Source organism: Mercenaria mercenaria, chromosome 1 (genome assembly GCF_021730395.1).
Source record: "Mercenaria mercenaria strain notata chromosome 1, MADL_Memer_1, whole genome shotgun sequence".
NCBI lineage: Eukaryota > Metazoa > Mollusca > Bivalvia > Venerida > Veneridae > Mercenaria > Mercenaria mercenaria.
In genome coordinates this window covers 112,596,394-112,622,871 of record NC_069361.1, presented here as the reverse complement: position 1 = coordinate 112,622,871, position 26,478 = coordinate 112,596,394, and the positions used below count along the sequence as shown (strand labels likewise).

The 26,478-nt window shown below is 34.3% G+C and overlaps 1 protein-coding gene across 1 annotated transcript; it reads left to right on the top strand.

The window, feature by feature from the left end:
* Window positions 1-1,884: 1,884 nt before the first annotated feature.
* Window positions 1,885-25,036, top strand: LOC123526323 (interferon-induced protein 44-like). The gene is made up of 8 exons (XM_053520760.1): window positions 1,885-1,906; window positions 2,308-2,384; window positions 8,154-8,686; window positions 10,021-10,082; window positions 10,701-10,898; window positions 12,654-12,797; window positions 20,065-20,236; window positions 23,423-25,036. The coding sequence occupies exons 2-8, from the start codon at window positions 2,365-2,367 to the stop codon at window positions 23,737-23,739; spliced, it is 1,446 nt and encodes a 481-aa protein (XP_053376735.1). The 5' UTR covers window positions 1,885-1,906; window positions 2,308-2,364; the 3' UTR covers window positions 23,740-25,036.
* Window positions 25,037-26,478: the final 1,442 nt, after the last annotated feature.

The following is a 26,478-nucleotide window of genomic DNA, read 5'->3' as shown; positions in this document are numbered from 1 at the left end:
TGTTGTAAGTGAGGCTCTGATTGGCTAGCGGAAGGGTCGTCAGAACGAGGCTATCAGTAGCATGTCTTCAGATCTAATGTGCGTAGCGTTAATTGGAGATGTATTTAGTCAGCTTGCCTAAAAGTAAAAAAAAAAACATTAGATGATTGTTATATAGCATATGAAGTTATGCAAATTGTGTTCTGTGTAGGATTTCACTCAGCTAGACCATAGTTTTGGTCCTTGAAAATTACACATAAAGTGCTCATAAGCCGGTTTGTGTTGCGTATATCTTAGAAATATATATTACCTAGAATCATGAAATCATGTACAGTGACAGGATGCGGGAGAACCTGTGTCCTATAGACGCACATTATTTTGTGATACCAATACAAACAGCCTAAATACCTTAATACCTTAATGTAAGCACGACTTGCACAATACGAGTCAGAATAAAGAGTTTTCAGTTTTGCTTACATAATCATTTCTCTTTTCAAATCAATTGTTTTCCGTTGTTAACTAATCTTTGTTCATATTCCTTGTAAGATACAGACACGACCAAAGCAGCAGCCCTGCTCATTAGGAAATCCTATTCATTTTCCATGGATGAACAAATTATCTTGCATTACAATATCAGCATTTGTAAAAAAACAGGTAAAAATCATCTTTCTAGCTAATTGCATCTCTTATATCGAATATTAAAAGATATTGATCGGTAGGTTTTCCAAAATGATTAGTAACATGAAAATTTATAAAAGAAATTGATACAACAATTGTGTATCAACGTGCTAACATGAAAGTGAACCAAATATGTAATTCTTATTTTACATTGTCAAATTATCAATTTACATGCTATACAATATAAACACTATTTAAAAACTTGTACATTATCTAATAATCGAATTTAGAAAGTGTATTTCTTAAGTGTGATTTATTTTCACTTTTCTCGAGTTTAACATTTTTTCGATTTTCGCTATTCATCTTACGACTTCTTTAGTATTTGCACTACTTTTATTTGTCAGGTCGTTCTACGCCATTGCACTTGAAAATACATAGAAATAAATGCTATTTTCTGAAAATCTGAAATAGATCAGGAAGCACTGTTTTGACTGTGCGATTCATGTAAGACCGTACTGTCGATGCGATTAATAAAATAACCCAAATAAATAAACATGCACAAAAAATTGAAATGCACACATGATTACATATTGACACACATGATTTAGAATTAATAAAATTACTAGTTAGCTTATTTCATTAAATATGCAAATTAGGCATGTCTCCCTGAACCATTGAAAACTTGCCTTATCGTCTATAGAAAAAGAGGGCGAGGAAGCCAGTAAAAAAATCACACGTTATGTCTGTGCCGGTTAGTTGAATGTGGGGTTCCCCGGAATTTCAGGCTCATATTTTCATATGTAAAATATTGTTTGGTTCACATTCAAGCTATTTTTTCTTTTTTAAGCTCTGAAACTGATACAGGAGATTAAAGGTTGGTGTTGCTCATTTATTGTTAGAATTCTGCCTTAACTAATCCGCGAAAATAATGTTTAATTCATATCTAAATACATATATTGTCGAATCGATAGAGCGAGACACAGAAGCAAAAACACAAAATTACTTAGGTCGAAACTCGACTGACATAAGACGACACAACATTATTATTATTAAAGACGTTGACAATTTGAGGCCCGTCTGCTAAAAATATTAAAGCGCACCAGAGTATTGTGTTGTGACTATTAATCAAAGTTTTATTGTGAAGACACAACTGAAGAAGCAGGTCTAAAATACCCGAGGCTAAATCCTGACTTTAAGCATGTCTGCAAAGGGCGGTATAAGTACCACTGTATTTATGGTAACGTACAGAATGTCTCACTCGTGTATGGTGTCCTAAACAGTGTAATTATACAGGTACTGTGGTGAACTGGTGAGTTGACTTTTGAAAATAATTTTTTTAATCAATAGTTTTACCTTATATAAATATTTAGATTTGCAGTGTTTATACTCTATATTCGTTTAAAGTAATAATGCTCAATGAATTCTGTAGAAAAGTCTGGTTTTTAACTGAAATTAAAACCGAAAGTTCAAGTCGCGTTCAGCTTCATTGTCCAAATGTATCGTCAATCTATATGGATAACTTCCGAATATGTGAAATTACAATATATGTAATATGTAAATTTATAAAATATGTAATTTCATAATTGATTATTGGATAGAAAAATAGGTTTACGAAAGTACATGTAAACTAAATAAATGCATAAATAATATAAAATAAGCCATGCATTCACGATACATTCTTATTTTTAGTTTATAAATAATTTATTTTAGGTCGATTGTGAAGGAAATTCTACAACTATATATTATACTCTCGACACCTCATTCCTGATGGAATCCAACGCCACGAGGTATACATTTTTTTTTTACTCAAAACAAGCACGTGATTTAAAGAATCCCCAGAAGCTGTGTCACTGTCGATATACATATTTTTTATCCCCGTATCCAATTTTAAAACAAGTATATGATTAAAAGAATCTCCAGAAAATATGTCACTGTCAACTGTATTTTAAAACTGATCAATAATCAAAGCCTTGAGACGTTTGATGCGGAAGGGTTTTAGTACATTTATTTGGGGTTTTATGACAACTATTATTTACCTCAATGCCATTTTTTAACAGCAGAAAATAGCTCAATTTACTTTCTGATTTTTACAAATGCCATGTCATTTGTACAAAATAACTTTTTTAAACAAAAACAATGAACATTTTGCATGCAAATCAAAAATCAAACTTTACTGTGAACTATTAACATTCACCACTTTTACTTAATAAATATCTCACTTATAAGATTTACTTCTGATCTGTTTTTGTAACACTATTTGTAGCATAGCAAATGCCAAACTATTAAAATAAATGTATGAGAAATCTAAATTTAAAGTGAACTCTACGTGACCCCACATTAGGTTATCTAAATGGCCAGCTGGAAAGCACTGATACAACTTCGTATATAATCTGAATAGTGTAAATGGAAGACAGGTTTATTTAGGACTGCTTGATCATTGATATTTATGAATGAACATATTTTTTGTAGCACATGAATATATTCTTTTTCTTGCTTTTGTTAGGAATAAAATAAAGATTCTATGGTAGTCAGTGGAACACCTGTAACTTTGGTAGCGGGAAAACCCGCCCCCAAAACTGACAATACTTGAACATTGAGCAAATGATAAAGATAAGACCTGTCTGTTTGTTCTAGATTTTATAAACACACACATTTTAACTAAGTTTCGTGTAGAAAATGTGGCCTCTAGGGTTCAAAGATTGTTTTCATACGATATAACCTAGTGACCTAGCTTTAAATCTAGATGACACATATTCAAAGTTGACCTAGATTGGATTACGGCAAACATTATGACTACGTTTTATGAAGATGAGGTAAACAAGTTTGCTTGTAGAGTGTTTCGACCTAGTTTTTAATCCTAGATAAAGCAGTTTCAAAGTTGACCACGTTTTTTACAAAGGCAAATATTCTGATCCGGTTTCACAAAGACCCAGTAGACACTATTGCCTCTAGGTTGTGATAGACGTTTTCCATATGATTTAACCTTGTGATCTAATTTTTAACACCAGATAATCCAATTTCAAACCTGAAATATCACACCTCTAATGTGTTTACAAACGTTCATTCCCAGCTTTTATTATATTTGACTGACATATCATAGTAGGTTGTCCCCTTTGAAAATTATCCGATAATCAATATTGGTTTTCCTGCTGTTATTGCTTTAAGCAATAGATTGTACAGGAAAATAATTTTCAATATTAAATTTCAAATATGTCTTTTGGTTTGTGAATATTTAACCAGATATGACAGTATACGTCAATTTCTCCTCTTAATTTGGTGGGAAAATATTTATTCTAACTGAACATCTTTTTGCTTCCAATTTTGTTTTTAAAAGTATCACCATCACTTATATTGAGCATATAGTGAAAATCACTAAACTTTTTAATTTCTTTAACTTTAGAGGCAAATAAATGATATTTTCCAAAACATGACAACTTATTACCACATATGTAGTTGTTCTTGACTTTAAAAACAATGCAATAGTATATTTGTAATTGTAATAGGGTAAAAGCTTCTTGTTTCCATTTAATGTCAAAGTATACCAAGAAATAAAAAACTGTTGGATTTCTTACAGTTCTGATGTAACTTAAGGGGACGCATATTGCTACATTCACAGTTCATATGGCAATGCGGAAGGGGTGCATATTCAAGAAATCGATGGTGGGAAAATAAAAAACATATTCCTAATCTGATATAATACTGATGGACACCTGTAATATTCAGTACTTTGTGGATAAGGATGTGGTACTATGAATGTAATAGGAAAACAGAGGTCTTTGTGAAAGTACATTCAACACAAAATATTAAGCTTTTGTATAAGGAAAAAACAGGTTTTTTACAATAACAGTGTTCCAAATAATGTTGAAGGGATGAGATTTTCTTTCTAACACACCAGGTTTGCTTAAACATGTAAAAATTTAACGCCACGTCTGTTCATCTCGGGATGGACGCCATATCTGTCATTGATAAAAAATGTAAACAAAAAAATCAGAGTGGGATTAGCATTGCAAGGGCATAACATGACATTCTACACAATGAATACCTTAGAACAGATATCTAAGATGCTACACAGGTCAGGCGGGTTAAATGCATAATGTCGATCACTTGAAATTCATCTTGAAAAGGTGGTTAATTTTAGTTTGTTTACATGGTTTTTAATTTTCCCACGACTTCTCGGCGATTCACTGCAAATGTATTACTGCGCCGGACGAAAGGTAACTCTAATAAACAACGGGAGACAACTTAGGTGTCAGCACGTGTACGATTTTTAAAAAAACATGTCGATGATTATAATTTCTTATCAAATAATGAATCCTATTCAGATATTCGTCTTTAATATTAGAAAATTATTAATTTCTGTGGACATTTGTCAAATAATATTACTTACAGTGGACTACTTTGCGCATCAAACTGGTTTCCGCTTCAGTTGTGAGGCACTTCCGTTATACTCTTTGACAACAATAACAAAACACAAAATGAATCAATAAAGTCACTTATAAACCGACTGCTACTTAAATCAGTGTAAGTAAAGTTGTTGTTACAACATTATACATGTTCGTTACGTTATGAGATAAAGTTTATCTTGAACTGCATAATCCATTAATTACGTTTAGATGATATTGCATTTACAACTTATTTGACCCCGTTTTTTTACGTGAATGACAGCATTCTCGTGCAACTCGTGCAAACAGACTTATGAAAAGTATGGTGGAGAATTCAAGGACAAATTATAAATGACATTAAAGTGAGGATAACTGTATATTCGTCCAGTTTTGATCATTGACATTCCTGCTGTTTATTAGTAACTTTTGTGAACAAGATTAGAATGTTGCTTTTGCACATATACACATTGATTGGACCTCTCAACCAAATTTCATACCTTATTTTTGGGATTTTTAAGACAATACAATTCAAAGTTTGTTGAATGTGTTTTGATATTTAAGTGCATTGTAGTTCATGAATACCAAGTTAAAAATTAATAATGGCAACATTTCTAGGCCTTTATTGTAAGCCTCTAGACTTCTGTAACGATAAATGTTTAATGTATTAAGGGGAATATACTCTTTTAGTTTTGTAATGTGGCATTCCTTGACCACCGTATCTTTTCTTATGCACTCAGACTTTGTAAACAAACTAAATAATGTGTTTTAGCTCACATATGCGAAATGAAAAGCAAGACAGTGAACTTATTTCACATTCTTTCTTTAAATTAGAATCTGTAGGACATTGATAAATGTTTGGACAAAGTGAAGCACTATTATTTTCGCACCAAAAAGTCTTAATTGTTGACTTTGAATGTACACAAGAAGTCTTATGTAATTCAACAATAACTTTCTTGTTTCAGTTTTTCTCATTTTTATTTTAGTGAGCAATCCTTTGTGTACTTATAACAGTTGAAACAGTATTCATTTCATTTACCAAAACCTTGTACTTTTTTGCAGGTAAATTTTATAATACCCCACCCACTTTTTTCTAATTTCAAAGTATGCGTCCCCTTAAACGGTGTTAATTTACGGAACTGCATATACCAACAACTGTTGTACGATTCAATATAGATTTTTGAAATAATAACGTTCATAATTGTCTCATTAGACAAAAACATAGAAAACAAATTAACAGAACAGAATAGAACAGAGCTTTGATTTTTCACCCAACTGTTTATGAGAACAATACGAATCAACATAGATTACATTAGTTCCGACTGAAAGCTGAATATCTTTGAAATAATTATTATTATGAAACGTTAGGCAACAGGAGAAAACGACGTCAATAAGAATAATTTTCTTAGGAAATAGTGTAATGCAAATTAGGCGATCAGTAAAAGCTGGCAAGAGGAGGCGGGGGAGAGAATGTGTACATTTATTTAGATTAAAGATACAGCATGATTCCCACGCTACTGTACGGAGAAAGGGGAAAATAAACAGACGCGCAATATCATATGTTTTAGAAGTGAAAACAAGGCATGAAAAAACGAGACAAAAAGAAAACATTTATAATAGCATGCTTTCCATGAGTTTGCACGGTAGGATTATTTCTTTAGTACGACCTACATTTTTTGTCACGGTTTTGTTCGTTGAAAGCATAACAGCTAAACACTTTAGTTTACACGGATAAATTTTATTCCGCATGATTGAATTGTATAATAAGTACAAATACATTTATCTGAATGGCATATTTGATTTATGTATATCATTGATTATACAAGACTAAAGTAAATTAGACAATATAAATAAGTAGACAGAGTGAATCAGAGCTAATAAAAAATGAGTTCGGATATCAATGATACACCAATAGTGTGGCTCCCGTCCCTATGTTTGTTTCTATTTACATAAATAGGCCTATATTAGTTTATTCATCAAGAGGGAAGTAACTCCAGCAGGTTGTTTCTACACTGACATTTTTTATTGCCCCTGGCTTCGAACATGGTTCAGCCATCAGATAAAATGTGCCATTTTAGAGGCTTAAGATTTTCTTATTTTGCCTGCAGTATCTATATAAAAAATAACCATGCATCCAGGGAGCCAGGCTAGACTAATACACCAATGCTGATAAGAAAAATCAGAAACTTGTTCATAAGGCCTAAAAAAATCTTTGTTTCCGGTAACATGCTTAAAACAATTAGGGTAGGTAGGTCGGAAATTTGTTTTTTTTTGGAATTTTTTTTATTAAGGGAGACTTTTCAGAAATTATTTGTGTCAAAAAAAGAATACAAACAAGGGGGTTATACCTTTAGAGCATCAGTAAGTTGATTTCTAACATCACTGAGCATGTTTAAAGCATAAAACGTGCAGTTTTGCAACTTTTTATTGAAAAAAAATATTCTCCAAGGCCATAAAAACATTTAGGGTCGGGCCAAAAATTTAGGGTAGGTCGGGATACCGGAAACAATTTTTTTACGCCTAATTAAATAGATGCCTTGCAGTTTACAGTAAGGATCAAGGCCAGCTAATGTGTGTGCGTGTTTTACTAACATGTATGTTTTTTAAGTTTGTTAAATTGCTCGATTTTTTTCTTTTTTGCCATTGTCTGTCAAATACAGTATTGCTTTTTTTATTACTTTATTTTATCATGTTTTAAAGAGCAAGTTAAACAAAACTTAAAACAAAAGTACTGTTATACAGACAAGAACATTCAAACAAAAAGGAAATACATTCATCTTCACGTAGGTGGGCCGATGGTTAAGTGGTAACACGCTTGACTGTCAATCCAAAGGTTCGGGGTTCGAATCCCGGTCCAGGCACTTGAAATTTCTGAGATGCTCTCGAGTGTCTCCCAACTAACTACAAGGTACACTTTTTCATTGTAAGGTCGAGTCCTGCTGTTTTTCAAATTACCGAGAGCTATTGCTATTTATATATATATACATTATAAAATTATTAAGATTCTCTTCTTGTCAATCAGCCATTCAGTTGTCTGTCTGACCAAAGTAAGTGTTTCGGTCGTAGATAATTCGGTATAATTAAAAAAAAAAGTGACTAGTATCTTTATTTCTTTTGTGAGTAACTTACAATTATTTTGTTTTAAGAGTCTGTATTACTATCTGAATTTTTGTGTAGATTAAGAAAGATGGGTGGCAGGTTGACAAATAAAGACATGGACCAGTTGGAACAATGGATAGGTACAGGTCCTAAATCATTCACACTGCTCTATGCTATCACCAGAGATGGATGCAATGCTACCACCTTTCATCAGAAATGTGACAACCAGGGTGCTACTGTAACAGTGCTATATAATCCACATGGGTCTGTGTATGGAGGTTATACAAGTGAGAGCTGGGCTAACAATGGCGGTTACAGAGATGATGCCGATGCATTCTTATATCAGCTTTATTACAGTAAAAATCCTCAATGCACGAAATTTCCATACAATTATGATGGAAACGCTACATATACTGCAGGGTTTGGGCCAACATTTGGTAGTAATCACGACTTAGAAACTTTTCAGGGAACGATAAAGAAAACTCAACACTTCTTTGCACTAAACGGTTACATGAGCATCGGCGGTAGTTACGACAGTCAGGGTATAAGTGTGAACCAGATCAATAACGGCACCATGAATGTTACTGAGCTTGAGGTGTATAGAGTTGCAGGTCAGTTTTTAAAAATAGTTCTGAAATTCTACAAGGTGAACTAAACAGTTTTCCTTAAACAGATGAGAAAACAACAGATGGCAATGACATTAATAGGGTATAAACTATGTACCAAATGTTTATGCGACTATTTCTTTCACTATATTCGCTCACTGTCAATATTCGTGAAAATAAATACTCACCAAAGTGTCATTATTGTTAAAAATAATCCCATGGCCATCTGTTTAAAAAGTTGGCCATATATCGTGAATATTCTCTATCGGGCGTACTAAATCAAATTTCAGATTTAGCAAATCTTAAGCCTGTCGAAAATACTTTATGTTTTACGGACACTCTAAAGGGTGGAGAGATGACCTTCTTTATCATGATTTTTCTCCATATTTCTTAAGACTCTGTTGTTATCTTCAAACAGAATCAAATCTCTCATCAGTATTACAAATGAGCCAAAATTTTGTGTGCAGTATAGGAAGCCCATAAACTAGCAAAGTGTGTCACAAAGTTTTTCCAAATTGCCAGAAAAAAGAGTTACAGACAAATCAATTATTTTCGGTATCTGTTTCCTTCTACAATGAATTAAAAGTGATATAATTAAAGAATGGGTGCAATTATCTAAAAAAAATAGACATGTTTTGTAGACTATCCTTTAAAGGAGCACATTGTCACTTTTTATGCAATTTCCTTCATAGATAAAGGAATTGAATCACATCAAACACTTCACCAAGTTGAGAATTTCTGTTCTGAGAAAAAGAAGAAAATGTATTGTATGAATGAAATCCTTAGGCCCTACCTTCATCAAAGCATGAACTTCCCTTATTTTTCTGCCAACAAATCAGATTAATTCCTTCTTCCATTCCATGTATTAATAGGTCGACAGTTTAAATTTCTTTATTAGTTATTCAAAAATAATCAGGTCTCTCCACCAAGACAGCCAGTCAGAATCCGTTATATTTACCTGGTGAAAATCATCCATAAAAATTCGGTTACATCAGAAGGGTGTTGTTGTAAACACATGTCAAATATTTACTGTTTATCCTGGAAATTCATCAAATAAAGCTTTTAAATTCTTTTATTCTTTTTTTTTTGGCATCTGATAGGGAAATGTATGGTAAATTTATATGAAATAAATACAAATAATGTTCAAAAATGTCAATTTACCCCTTATAGTATCCTTAAACATTTTTATTAATAATAAACAACTGTAATTTGTAACATACTATAAATAATTTTGCTATGCAGTTATGTTTGACAAAAAATGGAAATTATCTATGTGTACAATATAACAAGATTTATGTTAATCTGTATAATTTAGTATGTTTATTTGTATACATTTGTAGATGGCCAAAGAAGAATAGTGCCGAATAAGCCATGGCGTAAAACGAAACGTTGGAACAAAAGGGTACATTTACTTTTAATACCAGTAATCACTTTGTTCATCAAAAGTTTGAAAGAAAAATATATTGGAAATTCTGGCTGTAAACTTTTGAGACTCCGAAGATAGAGAAAACAGCCACTTTTTAAATAATACACAAAAAGATGTGTGCCGTGTGCGAAATCTTTAGACTTAAAACCTCAGATACATTCAAAATGTCCTTCTTTTAACATTAGGATAGGTAACATTTGAAACATTGCAAGAGTTATGATAATATGAATTTTGACATTTAACCTTTACCCTGCTGTCGGCAAGTGATTCTGCCTTTGCTACCAGTGCAGATTACAATCAGCCTGCACTTCCGTGCAGTCTGATCATGGTATACACTGTTCACTATTCAGTCAGTAAATTTTCAGTGAAATGTAGCAGACTAAGAGTTAATATTTCAAAACATACATGCATTGGTACAAAAAGTTGGTGAAGCTGGGAGAAAACAGTGCCTGTGAGCTGTAGGAAGGGTATGGGTTCAATCCATAGAAATAATTTAATGCATTTGACCGTCTAGAATGACACACTTGTTTTTCAAACGTTGAAGTACATGTCATGTAGAAAGTACAAAATTTATCTTAGTAATATGTTTTTCAGTTCTTACATGAACTCACCGAAGACATAGTTTCCTTCAAACCAATTCCCAATTTAGATGTCACAGAAGCTAGAATCCTGATGATTGGTCCTGTTGGAGCTGGAAAGTCAAGTTTCTACAACACCATAAACTCCATATTCCGAGGCCGCATTACACAGAGAGCAAATAGCGGCAGTGCAGAACAAAGTCTTACCACGGCTGTGAGTAACATATACTGCTGATAATGCAAGCATTATGGTTTCTTAACACCATTTCTCATTTCAAAATTACAGAAAAAAATATTTACAATATTATTTAAAAACTACAGTAATTAAGTCTTAACAAAATCATTCCGCATTATAAAAGCCTTTTCGCAATTAATATCAGTAATTATTTATTTACAGTCGCTTTCAATATCTAGAACATTCTTGTCGAATTATCAAAAACTTGCAAAGAAGGTGTATCACATTACATTTTTAATCTATGTCCGTTTCGATACCCAACGTGTTTGGACCAATACCTCAAGAGTTATGGCACTTGAATCAGTCAATATTGCGATAACTGACAGTGTCTACTCAATAATTAGAGTTCTTTGTCTTAATTCTAATTATATTTATACAGATGCACTATACAGTCCAGGCAACACTTAATTACTTTATTACATTAATCAGTATAAATTCTTGGACCAGCATTCTAATACATTTGGCCATTGAATCAAACAAAATTGAGAAAATCGAAGGTTTTCATGCAATACTAAGCCAAGTAACAGGCGTATCCAGACTGTCTAGGTCACTGTCTAAAGTAACTTGCCAATTCGACTATATTTAGTTATAAAGGTAAAGGTAAAGGTAAATTTTATTTACCGTCGCTTTGTGAAACAATTAACATAAGCTCTGTACAGCTTTTGAGCGACCCTATTTTAAGAACAGTTAAAATCATTTATACCTTACCCCCAGCAATTTGCTGGTACCCATTTACAGCTGGGTCGACTAAGGCAACAATGATAAAGTGCCTTGCCCAAGGACACATCGCAGTGGGAGTAGCCAGGATTCGAACCAGGGGCCTTCACCTCCGTAGGAAAGCGTCTTAGCCCTCTCGACCAATGCGTCCACTATGACCCATGAATAAGTTGAAATTAACAAAAAAATGACAGTGTCCATTCAGTAACCAGAGCATTTTTCTTTGGAGTCAACATTGCTAATAAAGAAGAAATGTTACTGTAAACTAGGTCAGGCAATGATACAGTATATCCAGAGTTTTTTCATTAAGATAAAATTTCAAAAAGTGACGATATCAACGTGATAACTGGGAGCACTTTCGATGAAAACTTAATCAAACTTCCATTATGGTGATTATCGGTAAGATTATGTTACATCCAGCATTACAGTGTCCTAATACTGCTTCCTAACTATATTTTCTTTACTATGAGTTTACCTTTCATATTTTGTACTGCATGTTAAGTTAGATACCTGTAGGGGCCTCCGTGGCCGAGTGGTTAAGGTCGCTGACTTCAAATCACTTGCCCCTCATCGATGTGGGTTCGAGCCTCACTCGGGGCGTTGAATTCTTAATGTGAGGAAGCTATCCAGCTGGCTTACGGAAGGTCGGTGGTTCTACCCAGGTGCCCGCTCGTGATGAAATAATGCACGGAGGGGTACCTGGGGTCTTCCTCCACCATTAAAGCTGGAAAATCGCCATATGACCTAAAATTGTGTCGGTGCGACGTTAAACCAAACAAAATAAATAAATAAATAAGTAAGATACCTGTTAATGAGAATTAATTCCCTTCAATTTAAAGGTAGTTCTTGTAACTGAAAGAAATTTACATTTGTTTTTCCAAACTATCTGACGGGCATAAATTGTGACAATTTAGTACTGTGCTTGTCCATAAAATACAGCCTATCGACTCGTAGCTCTTGCCTTTTGCATTATCCCATCGGCCTCAGTAATTATAAGTTACATTTCTTATATTACAGTATACCCCATACTTTGTGCGTGAACGATCTGGGGCTAATCAAAATTTCTTGTTGTGCGACACACGCGGTTTGGAAGAAGCTCAAGGTTTAGATGTTCTTGAATGCAACTATCTTCTGGAAGGAAATGTGCCAGAATATTATCAGGTAATAACAAGAATTGAGGTAATACAGCTAAGAGTATTCACGTGGTTTCTAAAGAAGAATAGACTGAAAAATTTTCTAACAGGCAACCTGTATAAATTTTTTTGTTGAAAGTAAACAAATACTTCCTCGGTATTATATTGTAATATGTTGTAATGCATTGCCTGGTGCAGTGGTGAAAACGCGATGGTACGATGATGAAAACGCGATATTACATCGACATTTCAACATCGCACCATCGCGACTTCATCATCGTGACATCGCGTTTTCACCATCGTATCATCGTTTTTTCATCATCGTGCCATCGCGCATCGCGGTTTAGTATTAAATAAAAAGTCACGATTGTCCAAACGGAACATCGTAGTTTTGAGAAGAGGATTGAATTACAGGACTTTTAAAACATAAAAAATATATACAGTCAACTCCGTCGAATGAAATACTTCGCCATTTCTTATTGTGCTGTAAAATACCCCCTCTTGTACGCTGATTTTGAAACATTTGAAAAATCTATTTTTAGCTCACATGAGAAGTCGCTCTTTGTCCGGCGTCTGTCGTCTGTCTGTCGTCTGTCTATAAACATTTAGCGTGTGTATGCAATAGAGGCTGTGTTTTTCAATTGATCTTCATGAAATTTGGTCAGAATGATAATCTTGATAAAACCTAGGTCAACTTCGAAAATGGGTTATATTGGGTCAAGAACTAGGTCACTATGTCAAATCAAATGAAGACATTGTTTATGCAATAGGGACTGCGTTTTACATAAGATCTTCATGAAATTTAATTACATTGTTTGTCTGGATGAAGTCTAGGTCAAGTTTAAATGTGGGTCATCTGGGGTCAAAAACTAGGTCACCCGGTCGAATCGAAGAAAAACGTTGTGTACGAAAGAGTGGCTGCATTTTGCACTGGGTATTCATAAAATTTAGTCAGACTGTTTGCCTTGATAAAATCTAGGTCGAGTTCGAATATGGATAATCAGGGATCGAAAACTAGGTCGCTAGGTAAAATCAAAGAAAAACCTTGTGTATGCAATAGAGACTGCATTGTAAACTGGATCTTCATGAAAATTGATCAGAATGTTTGTCTAGATGAAATCTAGGTCAAGTTTGAATATGGGTTATCCGGGGTTAAAAACTAGATCACCAGGTCAAATCAAAGAAAAACCTTGTATATGTGATAGAGGCTGTATTTTTATCTGATCTCCATGAAATTTAATCAGAATGATTGCTTTGATAAAATCTGGGTCAAATTTGAATATGGGTTATCTGGGGTCAAAAACTAGGTATTTATGTTAACCATGTGTATTCGATATGGGCTGCATTTTTCAGTGGATCTTCATGAATTTGATCCGAATGTTTGTCTCGATTAAAGCTAGGTCTAGTTTAAATATGGGTCATATCGGGTAAAAAACTAGGTCCCCTGGTCAAATTAAAGAAATACCTTGCCATAGATGCAAAAGTGGTCGCATTTTAAGCAGGGTATTCATCAAATTTGATCAAGCTGTTCTCAGGTGAGCAACCTAGGACCATTTGGTCCTCTTGTTTTATAAATGGATCCTTGAATCTATCTGCTGTTGCACAGCAGATATAAATGCGTTGAAATGGCATCTGAACATTGAGAACATGATTTTCCCTTTCACAAGTATATGCTACTAGGTGACCATGGTCCGAGACATATTGAATGGTAAAACTCGTCTTAAAATCGTGAATTAAATACTGATACTTAAATTCTCGTCATAAAACATTGACACATCAACATTTTTAGATAAAATATCGTCGAATAATGCTTTAAAGTGTTAAAAAAGTTATTAAATAAAAGACTGAAACTTAGCTTTTATGGAATTCGTATAATATAGGGATGATACACGTTTTTTGTGTATGAAAGTCTTCAAAAGCACGCTGGAATGTTTGTGACCGAATCCTAAAGTCGAGGTCACAAACATATCCTAAGGAGTTCTGCAAACGTTAATACACAAAACAGATGTTTTTATCGCTATTGTGGCACAAAAACACGACATGAAGATTAGATGTATTGTTTCCTTACTAAATGTATTGTGATTTTTTTATTTCTCGTTTAATATGACAAACATGACATTATCCATAATTTTACGTATAACTTAAAAATTCGGTAAACAGGAACACAATTTCAAGAATGATACTTTTGGATATGGTGCCTGCTTTTTAATTTTGTCTTTTGGCAGTTTCTGTGATATGCAGGCTCCATAACCACAAATCTCCTCTCTAAATTCCAGTTTGTTTAATTAGTTCTGTCCATTTTTTTCTCGTTTAGGGCAAAGCCATTATTTTATCTTGGGACCATACGCCGCATTTCATGGAATTGCACTTTTTGCATCATTGAAGGTTCCATGTGCACCACCGTATGAAAACTTCTGTGGATTTTCTAAATTATATCCTGGTACTTATAACATGCGTAAATATTGAGTTCTGCTCAACCCGATGCTAGAGGGAGTGGACTGTAGCTTGCATTGCCACTACCGTCCACGAGCAGGCTCAGTCAAACCAAGTCTGCTACATTTTCGTTTATGTTGTGTTGAACGACCTTTGGTTTTACACATTTTTTTTATTTTATCAGTCATAAGATAATGAATTTGAGAGCAAAATTGGTCTTTTTTAATCAACGGTTGCTTCAAAATACATGCACAGTCAACATAAAATATATATTATTATGCTGACAAGACATGTATCTAGTTCCTGCCACCCTTTAAATTACCCCCACTAGCTTTTAAAAGACTGGCGAATTCGTGTAAAAATGTATTTTACAACGCTTCAAACGATTTTGTTTTCATCTTCCTTTGTTGGCATAACGGACTCTTTTTTTAGTTACTATAAATATTGATATTGCACGGAGTTCTTCATACGGTTTACTTTAAAGGAGAGTTCTTTATCCCGATAATCAATAGATCAAATATAACTATTCCACTGGTATAATCTAAAAGTATTTGAAGAATATTTATATATTTAACAGTTCTTTTCGCAAAATAAAGTACAACCTCAAATGAAATCTAATTCGTTTCCGTTATTAAAATATAGAAAACTTTTTCTAAAGGTCTAATTAACTTAATAAACACATTATCGTTCTCAGCTTTATAAAAAATATCTTACTTCCAAGGACAATACGTCTTTTGTATAATTTTTACTACAAAACCAGTAATTGTCAGCACAATGCCTGCGACAGTTTACGCAGAGAGCTTGCTAACTTTATCTGCACATGGTACCTATCCAGCTCTAATATGACGTTAACTGAATGTTATTATGTCAATAACGCTTAAGGTACTGTATAATGACTTTTATTTTGCAGTGTAACAAATTCATGCATGTCTACACAAATAAAAGTATCTATTACCAATACACAGTTCTGCATAGAAAGTTGTGCTACAAAAGGAACAAAAATGATGTTAGTCCAGTCGAGAAAGGGCCATAATTCAAGACCTCATATTCGACAATAAAAGTCTGGAGAATATGCGCATGTCCACTTCATGTTGATGATGCATACAAGTTTATTTAAACTGGATGAAAACTGTAGGACTTGAGTACACACTTCTGATGTTTCAAAGTCTGAAAAAGGGCAATAACTCCAAATTAATCACTGGACATAGAAGTCCCGATAAAGTGCGTATTTCACCCCATATTGATGAAGTATACCAAATTTCATTTCAAATGGGCGGAAATTGCTAGATCCTTTATATAACGTAGAGAGTTGGTTAAATAAACATAGTTTAATAGGATCTTTTCTATATGATATTGAGCTTCGAGCTAGAAGATCCAGTAATTTGAGCTTCAATCCATGCATGAAATAATACAGACAGGAAAAAATCAATGTTTAAGATTTGACCACTTATTGTGACATTGACCATCGAGCTGACTAACGTTTGTATCTAACAGGCGGCACATCGAATCGTAATGTTAAAGGACTGAAAGTCTATTCAATCATTAAAAGTTTTTGACAAAGACAATAACATTATTTCAATCTCACTTTCCACCACTAAGAAGACTGCTTCTCATGAAAATTACCCTGCTAAAAGCAATAGCATATTCACATTGAGAACATCATGGAAAGTTGTCTATAAAAGAAATATGAGAGACTTCTACTTTAAACAAGTAAATATGCAACTATCTATACAGATATAGGGTGTTACAAACTGTCTTACTTACGATATTTGTGTTTCTTAGTTTAATACATGTTTTGGTAGGCACAAAAAGGACAGCGCAAATGTATATTGCCTTAAAAGGTTTTCAGCCAGACTAGATTTTTTGATTGATGTTGCCACGTTACCATTTTTATATAGAATTGTGCTCACAAAATTGACAAGAGGGTCATGATGACCCTGGATCGCTCACCTGAGTAATATGAGCTGCATGTTTCAAATGTCAAACTGATGTTAAAATATTAAGAAAGTCAGTAGGTCACATTCATGGTCAATGAAATTTAGTTTTACGAACGGTGTGCAAAACTGTACATGTCATCCAAATTTCAAGGCTGTATCTTAAAAAACAAGAAAGTAGGTCAGCAGGTCAAGGTCACAGTCAAGTGACATCATATTACTTAGGGTCATCAGGTAATTATTATTAAACAGTCTTGGAAATAGGATCAGATAATTTTTTAAGTATTTTTTCCTATATAACTCACATAATTATTCAGTGACCCCGGAGCGGAGCCACTTTTAACCCCAGGGGCATAATTTGAACAATTTTGGTAAAGGGCTACTAGGCAATGCATCATACCAAATATCAAAAGCCTAGGTTGTGTGGTTTCAGACAAGAAGATTTTTTAAAGTTTATTTCCTATATAAGGTGGACGGATAGCTCAGTGGTTTGCACACTGGCCTTCCAATCCTGAGGTCGGGGGTTTGATCGCCGGCAGCAACTCGGGAATTTTCAGAAACGCTTTTCAGTGTTTCCCACCCAACTAGAGGTGTACTGGTCAGGAACCCAGGCAATCCTTGCGTGTATCAGTGCTATACACTGGGCACGTTAAAGAACCAGGCTGTCTATTCGAAACGAGCTAGGCTAAGTTAGCCGGACAAGCCTGTATCTGATTTCTGATCTCTCTGTCGTGGGAGCTTTGTCTCACTCTGTCCCTCTGGTCAGATCGTTCTGTGTCTGTACTAGTAGAGGATGAATTATGCGCCCTGCATATGTGGCTGAATTTGAACTATGTAAAGCGCCTTTGAACGTGAAATTGATCATGAAAAGGGTGCTATATAAATCTGGTATAATAATAATAATAATAATAAGTCTATATAAAACATGGGATCCCCAGGGCAGGGCCTCTTTTCACCCCAGGGGTACAATTTGAACAATTTTGGTTGAGGACCATAAGACAATGCTACAAACAAAATATCAAAGGTCTAAGTCTTGTGGTTTCAGACAAGAAGATTTTTAAACTTTTTTCCCTATATAAGTCTATGTAAAACTTGGGACCCCCGGGGTGGGGCCATATTTGATCCTAGGGGAATAATTTGAACAATCTTGGTAGAGGACCACTAGATGATGCTACATACCAAATATCAAAGCCCTAGGCCCTGTGGTTTTGTACAAGAAGATTTTCAAAGTTTTCCCTATATAAGTCTATATAAACTATGTGACCCCCGGGGCGGGGCCATATTTGACCCTAGGGGGAATAATTTGAACAATCTTGGTAGAAGACCACTAGATGATGCTACTCGCTAGATGTCAAAGCCCTAGGCCCTGTGGTTTTTCCTTTCGGTTGCCATGGCAACCAGAGTTCTGCATGGAATTCAATTCTTTGAACAATTTTGAAAGGGGGCCACCCAAGGATCATTCCTGCGAAGTTTGATGTAATTCTGTCTAGTGTTTTTCAAGAAGAAGATTTTTTTAGAAATTGTTGACGGGCGACGGACATAAGCGGTCACAATAGTTCACCTTGTCACTTCGTGACAGGTGAGCTAAAACACTAGAGCTAAAGCAGTTTCTTTATAAATTGTGTATATTTCTTTCTCCTTAATTTTTGATACTTCTTTTTATCTCTGAATCTCCCAATTCGTATCTTAAAATATGATTATAAACTTTGTTTTATTCATCATTGCTTCCAACACTTATGAATCTTTAGACAGTGTCTAAAATGATAATTCTTAGTAATTGTTTTATCAACATTGTTACACAAGTATAAATCTTACAGGTTTCATATTAAAACCCTAAACTTTATAATGCAAAACGTAAAAATGATATATCTTACAAATAAAACAATAACAATCTGACTATTATTATTAAGAAAAATGTCATGACTTAAGAACTGTAAAATGATACCTAATTAATAAAGAAAAAGGACAACGACATTCGAACTTCAATTGAAAACATATTCAACAGGTGCCACAAATTTGTCTTTACTGACTCCGTCTATAGTTTCAACTCGTTATCTTGGCGCATATTCACTCTATGTTGATGATTTGGTTGGCACTGTGAGCACACAATGTAATTATGATACTTGAAAATAGAGGACATAACTCGAGACAAAATAATACGACAATATCCCGGCAATATGTGCATTTCCACTTCATGTTGAACATATATTTGCATTGTATGAAAACTGCAGGAGTAAATGAGTACATAAGGTACAAGTATAACTGTAATATTGTAAAGTTAAAAAGGAACATAAAGAGAAAAATAATCATTATTACCAAGTTCCGACAATGGGTGCATATCCACTTCAATGTGGTGTATAGGCCTACCAATTTTCATTTGAACTGGATGGAAGCTGTAGGTGTTTAGTTCCGTACATGAATGCATTTTTTTTGTCAATTTAAGATAAAAGCAACATTAAACCCTCAGGTACCGATTTGATACTGAAAATCGTCATTTTCAACATATAAAATGTTTACGTAATCAACAACTTTGAATGAAGTACTTCCACATTCTTACTGTGTAAACAGCTGTCCAAATGGATGGTATGCATAGTAACATGGTTAGAAAAACGCTACTTTAAATACCTCACATGAACTTTTACAGTTAAAACCACAAAGGAGGAAGGGGGTGGGGGGTAATCAAAAGCAGTAGATTCAATCAGACATTCTACTTCATACCTTTGACAAATATTAGAGAAAACTGTTTTAAACAAAGGCATTATGACCCTGATACATTTTTGCTGCAAGAACATTGACTTTGACACGATGCCTTACAATGATTTATTCAGGGTTACCATGAATACATCGTAATACTGGAATTATTGTCTATATTGACAGAACACATACATATAAAAAATGTCTAAAATATGTGTCTCATTTTTTTTTCAGTTCAATCCTGCTTCTCCTATATCTGAAGATACTGACGGCTTCGTGAGAAATCCAACTCCTAATGACAAAGTACATTGTGTTGTTTTTGTAATGGATTCTACCACACTTGAAGTTTTACCAACAAAAATCATACAGAAAATGAAAAGTTTTCAGTCACTCATGAATCAAAAAGGTATCATCAAAAAAGCTTGATCTTTTAAAAAAGTAACAGTTGAATTTATTTATATCTGCAGTTAACTGCTAAAACAATTTTGAGACGATGTATACTTTTAGAATATAACAGAAGCAACCTAGAAACTCTTTGCTAAGGTAGTTTTCAGTTTAAAATAGAGCTGTCACTAAAAAGATGATTCATTTTCAAACTTGAGGTCTCTTAATGATGCATTTTTGTTGAATTTATAAAAATAGCGCCAAAGTGTTACCAAACGCGTGGTAAAATCATCATTGACCAAATGTTTCAAGATAAAAGTTCTTCTTGTTTATATCCGTACCAAAAATCATTGACTAGATAGTCAATTTAATATTTGGTCATGTGAATATTTGCATATTCAGTAGTGGATAGCACCGCAGTTAGATTGCTGTAATTAAATGAATATGAATACATAGACAAATAAAAGAACAGAAAATTAAATAAAAACTATTTAAGCCGCGCTTATTAGGTATCATTTAGTCACTGAATTAGAAACATTAAAGCCTCCAAACCTTTTATGGTCATATCATTGAATTATCTTCATAGATCTACATAAAGAGACACATATTTTAAGCGTGCTGTAATGTGAAATTTGCACTTCATGAAAATTGCTTTAGCCCAGGGTAAACCAAAATTGAATAATAAACACCGTTTTAAGACAAACTTGGTGTATCAACTGCATCTTTTGTTCAAAAATATTTCTGAAAAGTACTAAATCCTGATCGTTTCGTATTAGGAACATCATTTTAGATATGAATGACCGAAATTTATGACTTCTCGAGTACTTAAAGCTGTTTCTTGCAAAGGAATAATAGAAATGAGACCGTATGATACTAAATTTGAAGGTATATTAAATCCAAATCTCATATTCAATAAAACATGAAGAATTATTTCATATAGTTTATGTAAATACTAAACTTACCCTACTTGCTGGTAAAATAGATATTCAAAGCACTTATTTATGCTATAGTATACCAGCCGTAGAACAATATAGCATATGGTCCATAGTATTGGCCACAATATGTATTAGACGTTACTTCAGGATTCCAGTTTCCACACCAAAAAGTTTTGTTATAGTTAGTTCAACCCTTACCCCACTTCCCCGAACAAAAAAGAAGAAAGCAGCTGCCCGCTTATAGCTCAATAGGGAGAGCGCAGGTCTAAGGATCACGGGGTCGTGAGTTCAATCCCCGGGCGGGGCATATGTTCTTGATGACGATTTGATAAAAGACATCGTGTCTGATATCATTTGTCCTCCACTTTGATTCATATAGGTAAATTGGCAGTTACTAACGGAGAACAGGTTTGTACTGGTACGGAGAAGCCAGGAACAATGCCTGTCGTTACATAACAGAAATACTGTTGAAAAACGGCGTTAATTAAACCCAAAACAAACCAAAAGTTATAATAACCGGCCTAATCTAGTACTGTCCAACCTCAACATTCTATCATTTTATCAAGTTTCATGGAATTGCTTTCTGTCGCTGTAAATCTATCGTGTGAACAAGAAATGTTGAAAATAAAGTACAAAAAGAGATATGATATTGTAATTATTCATGATTAAGCTATGGTTCTTAAGTTATTTATTTCCCTATTGGCAATTAATTTACTAAAAATCATGTTACAGTAAGTTCCCTTAAAGGTATTGAAATAAGAAGGTAGGCTAATTACATTGCGATTCAGAACTAGAACTGTTGCTCATTTTCTCTTCTCATTTATTATTGTAAAACATTGTGGGGATGGGGGAGGGGGCTTGGAGCTGCCCTGTCTGTCTGTCTGTCTGTCCGTCCGTCCGTCCGTCCGTCCGTCCATCTGTCTGAATTTGTGTCGTGCATGTCTCAAAAAGTGTTTGACCTAAAGTCATCAAACCTAACAGGATTTTTTAAAAAGAGTAGTATTTGACTTATAATTATAAAACATTACAGAATATTATTCAGCACGAATGCATGCACACACACTTTCCTTTCAACAAAAGTAAATGTCATTATTATCGATATTTGTACAATGATTGTACGGAATCGTTTCTCGAAATGGTTAAACTACCATTATCATGTACTTCAAAAATATTTTACTAAATTTTATTTTACTCTCGTAATTAAGATTTTACTCTCGTAATTCAGAGTTTGTTTAAAAAATAATAATTTTGAAGGACACTTATTCGACAAGGTATTTCAATATTTGACTATTATAGAATATTGTCAAAATACCGTAAGATTCTGGGTCACTGCAATTTTCCAGTTGTATTTGGTAAACTTACAAAACATTTTCGAGGCTATGAATCACCTTTTTGAGACACGCCTCAAGTTTAGTGTTCAGCTCTTCTACAGTTTGATGCTTCACTTTACTCTTTTGTCTAACGGGACATTAGGAAAACTCGATGAAAGGCAGTTCCTAAAGCCACTTTGACTGCAATACTTTGCTACTCTTCTTAAGACCTATTTCTTCGGGCCCTTACTGGTGCTTCTCTTGTGTATAAGCTTTCTGCATTCCTTCTGCAAAGATATTGAGTACATACGTATTATGATTCGTACGATTTTTTTATGATTCTTTGCACGAGTATTTTGGGTTTTACATATCCTGCATTTTGATATCAGGTCAAAATATATTTCACCCGCCCGTTTAGCTCATTAGGTAGAGCGTCGGTCTACGGATCGCGGGGTCGTGAGTCCGATCCTCGGGCTGGGCGTATGTTCTCCATGACGATTTGATAAAGGACATAGTGTCTGAAATCATTAGTCCTCCACCTCTGATTCACGTGGAGAAGTTGTCAGTTACTTGCGGAGAACAGGTTTGTACTGGTACAGAATCCAGGAACACTGGTTAGGCTAACTGCCCGCTGTTACATGACTGAAATACTGTTGAAAAACGGCGTTAAACCCAAAACAAACAAACATACAAACAAAATATATTTATTTCCTATATATTTTTTGTGTAAATATATCAAACACCCGCTTATGTACAATTTCACAAGCTCTTGTTACGTTAAACGTCATTTTGACATCATATTATTTATTGCGTATAAATTATAAAGCAAGTGCTCTTGGTATTAGATAAAGTAGCTTTGGTTAATATATAAACGAAAATCCTCACATGATGTAACATAATTATGATGAAAGTGGATTGATCAACTTTTACCCAAACAGAAAATTTATTATTATTATTTTAAAGGTATACCTCAAGCACTTCTTCTAACCAAGATCGACAAACTGTGCAAAGATGTTCAGAATGACGTATCTCAAGTTTTCAGAAGCAAAACGGTAGAAGAACATGTCGAGAAAGCATCTCAACTACTTGGTCTACCACGCGGCAACGTACTTCCGGTGAAGAACTACGAAAATGAGATGCAGCTTGAAGATACTATCAGTATCTTGGCACTACTTACTCTGCGGCAGATTTTGTATTTCACGCAGGATTACATGGAAAACATGATGGACAAGATGGCTGTCGTACGAAGGAAGATGGAGAAGGTCAATGTTAAAAATTAATCGAAACATGTCTAGCTTGTATACCACTGAATGACTCCGACGCAGAAACGTAGATCGCCATAATAACTAGTTCATGTGTATTGTACATACAACAAGCTTGTGTGTCTGTAAGAACAAACAATTATGTAGCAGTCATTTCACAAAAATATATCTGTCATGAAATATTACTTGTTGAAAAAAATCAAATGCCACATTGCAGATATACTTTCTTCAATGAAACGTTGTGTATATAGTGGCAGTTTTTAGGTAACTTGAAGATTTATCAATGTCTTAGCTCTACTTTCTCTACAATAGTAGATTTTTTATTTCGAGAAACATTAAAGGTCAGCTGGTCACTGCACGACAGAAGATAGAATAGACCAACAAAAGAATGTAGCTGGAATAATATCGGGATAATGTAAAAAATGTCTAGGCTTTCAAATCATATAGAGACAGATGGAGAACTTTTATCAGTTACTCAAAATATACCTGTTGAGTAACTTCTTTTTGTGATCATTAGGCAAACATGCGAGATTGATTAGTTGCGTATTGCTTCAGCAGGTCATTGAAGAGGCAAAATGCAAATTTGTTTTACCATAGAGAGATTTTTTTTGTAATATTTTTGTTGGAAATGATGACTTATCTTCAAACTATATACAATGTACTATGACGCTTATTCATGACTTGTATAACATATAGTTATTCAAACGAAGATTCTAACATACCCCGATTTGTTTTCCTATTAAACAAAGAAGGCTGAAAACTGTGATATTATTCAACAATTCACTTTTCTGACCTCACAATTAATACGTCATGACGTTAGACGGCGACATAGCGGCACGCTGGAAAAGAAATCGACAGAAATCAGGCAAATATTCGACGGGTATCGGCAAGGACGTACATGATAATCCTTGTTAACGTGTTAGAATCGAAATAATATATCTCAATTTGACAAACAGTGATTTGTGCGTAAATAAAATCATTCTTTGTCGTTTAGATGCGTATCATATCACTCGAGCTGCGCACTCGTGATTTAATTCCTTCGCATCTAAACTCCAAACAATGATTTTATTAAACGACAAATCACTGTTTCGGATATATTATATTTTAATTAATTATTTATTATTATTCGTTTATCCGTTTGCATGATGTTAATTTGTCAAACACGTTCTATATAACATTTTAATTTTAAACCTTTTCAAGCAAAAATAGATTTTATCAAAATGCCCCATCGGTCTGCATTGACATTGTAAATGATATCCTTTCGAATAGTAATAATCTTGCAAAACAATGCATTCAGATAAAGTTTTAATCCTTACTAGACCTTGTTTTACTACAAGATGTTTTGTTTGTTTTGTTGGGTTTAACGTCGCGCCGACACAATTATAGGTCAAATGGCGACTTTCCAGCTTTAAATGGTGAAGGAAGACCCAAGGTGTCCCTCCGTGCATTGTTTCATGACGGGCGGGCACCTGGGTAGAACCACCGACTTTCTGTAAGCCACGTGGATGGCTTCCTCACTTGAAGAATTCAACGCCTCTAGTGAGGCTCGAACCCACATCGGATAGTAGTAAGTGATTTGAAGTCAGTGACTTAACCACTCGACCACGGAGCCTCCACCCCCTCCCCCACCAGACACACACCTTCTACTACAATATGGTTTAAGGTGACCACACAACCGATGAAAACTAGAAAAACTAGATGCTTTTCCATTGGACACTGGAGCCCCCACTTCTTGTCACTGTACATGGTTTCAGTACTCTAGGTGAAATATTTCTAAGATATGCAACACAAATCTTTCAGCAATATACGTGTATTTTTTACTAGCCCAAGGACAATGGTCTGACTGATTTAAACCCTAAACAGAACACCGGGTGTACAACTTCACATGCTATATAACAATCTTACAGTGTTTTATGACTCTAGGTCAGATACTTATTGAGATACATCGGACACAAAATACAATGTTATGTCTGAATGCATATTTTGATTAAGTAAAAGGCCATAACTCGCAGTGTTAAATCCAAGAAAACTCAGATGCATAAATTCGCATACTGAAGAATAACATCCCTACATGGTTTCGTGACTCTATGTCAAGTATTTTTAAGACATAATCAACTAAGTCAAGGACCATACCTCTGGTCTGGCTGAGAGAAATTCAAAACAGAACACCGGGTGTACAACTTCACATGTTATATAACTATGACTCTATAGGTCAGATACTTTTTGAGATACGTGCGATACAAATGTGTGTGCCCTGTATGCATACATCTATTTTGACTAAACCAAGGACCGTAACTAATGTAATGTTTCGTGACCCTGTGACAAGTAAGTTTCTATCAGTTATCGCCACGAGATGATAATAAAATTGTGAAAGACCATGTAGACCAATGTATCAATTTTAATGTCAGACTTGGTGATAATCAGTTGAAGCTCCCCACTCTTTATTGGATCCCTAAATTACACAAAAACCCATATAAAGCTCGATTCATTGCTAATTCAACGGTATTTACTACAAACAAATATGCCTCTACTTTTGACTTCTTGTCTAAAAACCATGTGCACAGGCATTGCTATAAGATATATGAAAACTCTGGTGTTCAACTGTTTTGGTCCATCAAGAATTCCGGAGATGTTATCAATAAGCTATTAATTAAATACAACAAATGTTCGCGTACAAGTACTTGCGATTGTTTTACTCTTCATATTAATTTACCACATAATCTCACAAAGGAAAAACTGATAGCTTTAATTGAGAAA

Excerpts from the sequence above, each read along its gene's own strand:
- LOC123526323 (XM_053520760.1), top strand. The coding sequence starts at position 2,365 with ATGGAATCCAACGCCACGAG. Across the intron at positions 8,687-10,020 it reads TGAGGTGTATAGAGTTGCAG|ATGGCCAAAGAAGAATAGTG; the intron begins GTCAGTTTTTAA and ends ATACATTTGTAG. Across the intron at positions 20,237-23,422 it reads GTCACTCATGAATCAAAAAG|GTATACCTCAAGCACTTCTT; the intron begins GTATCATCAAAA and ends ATTATTTTAAAG.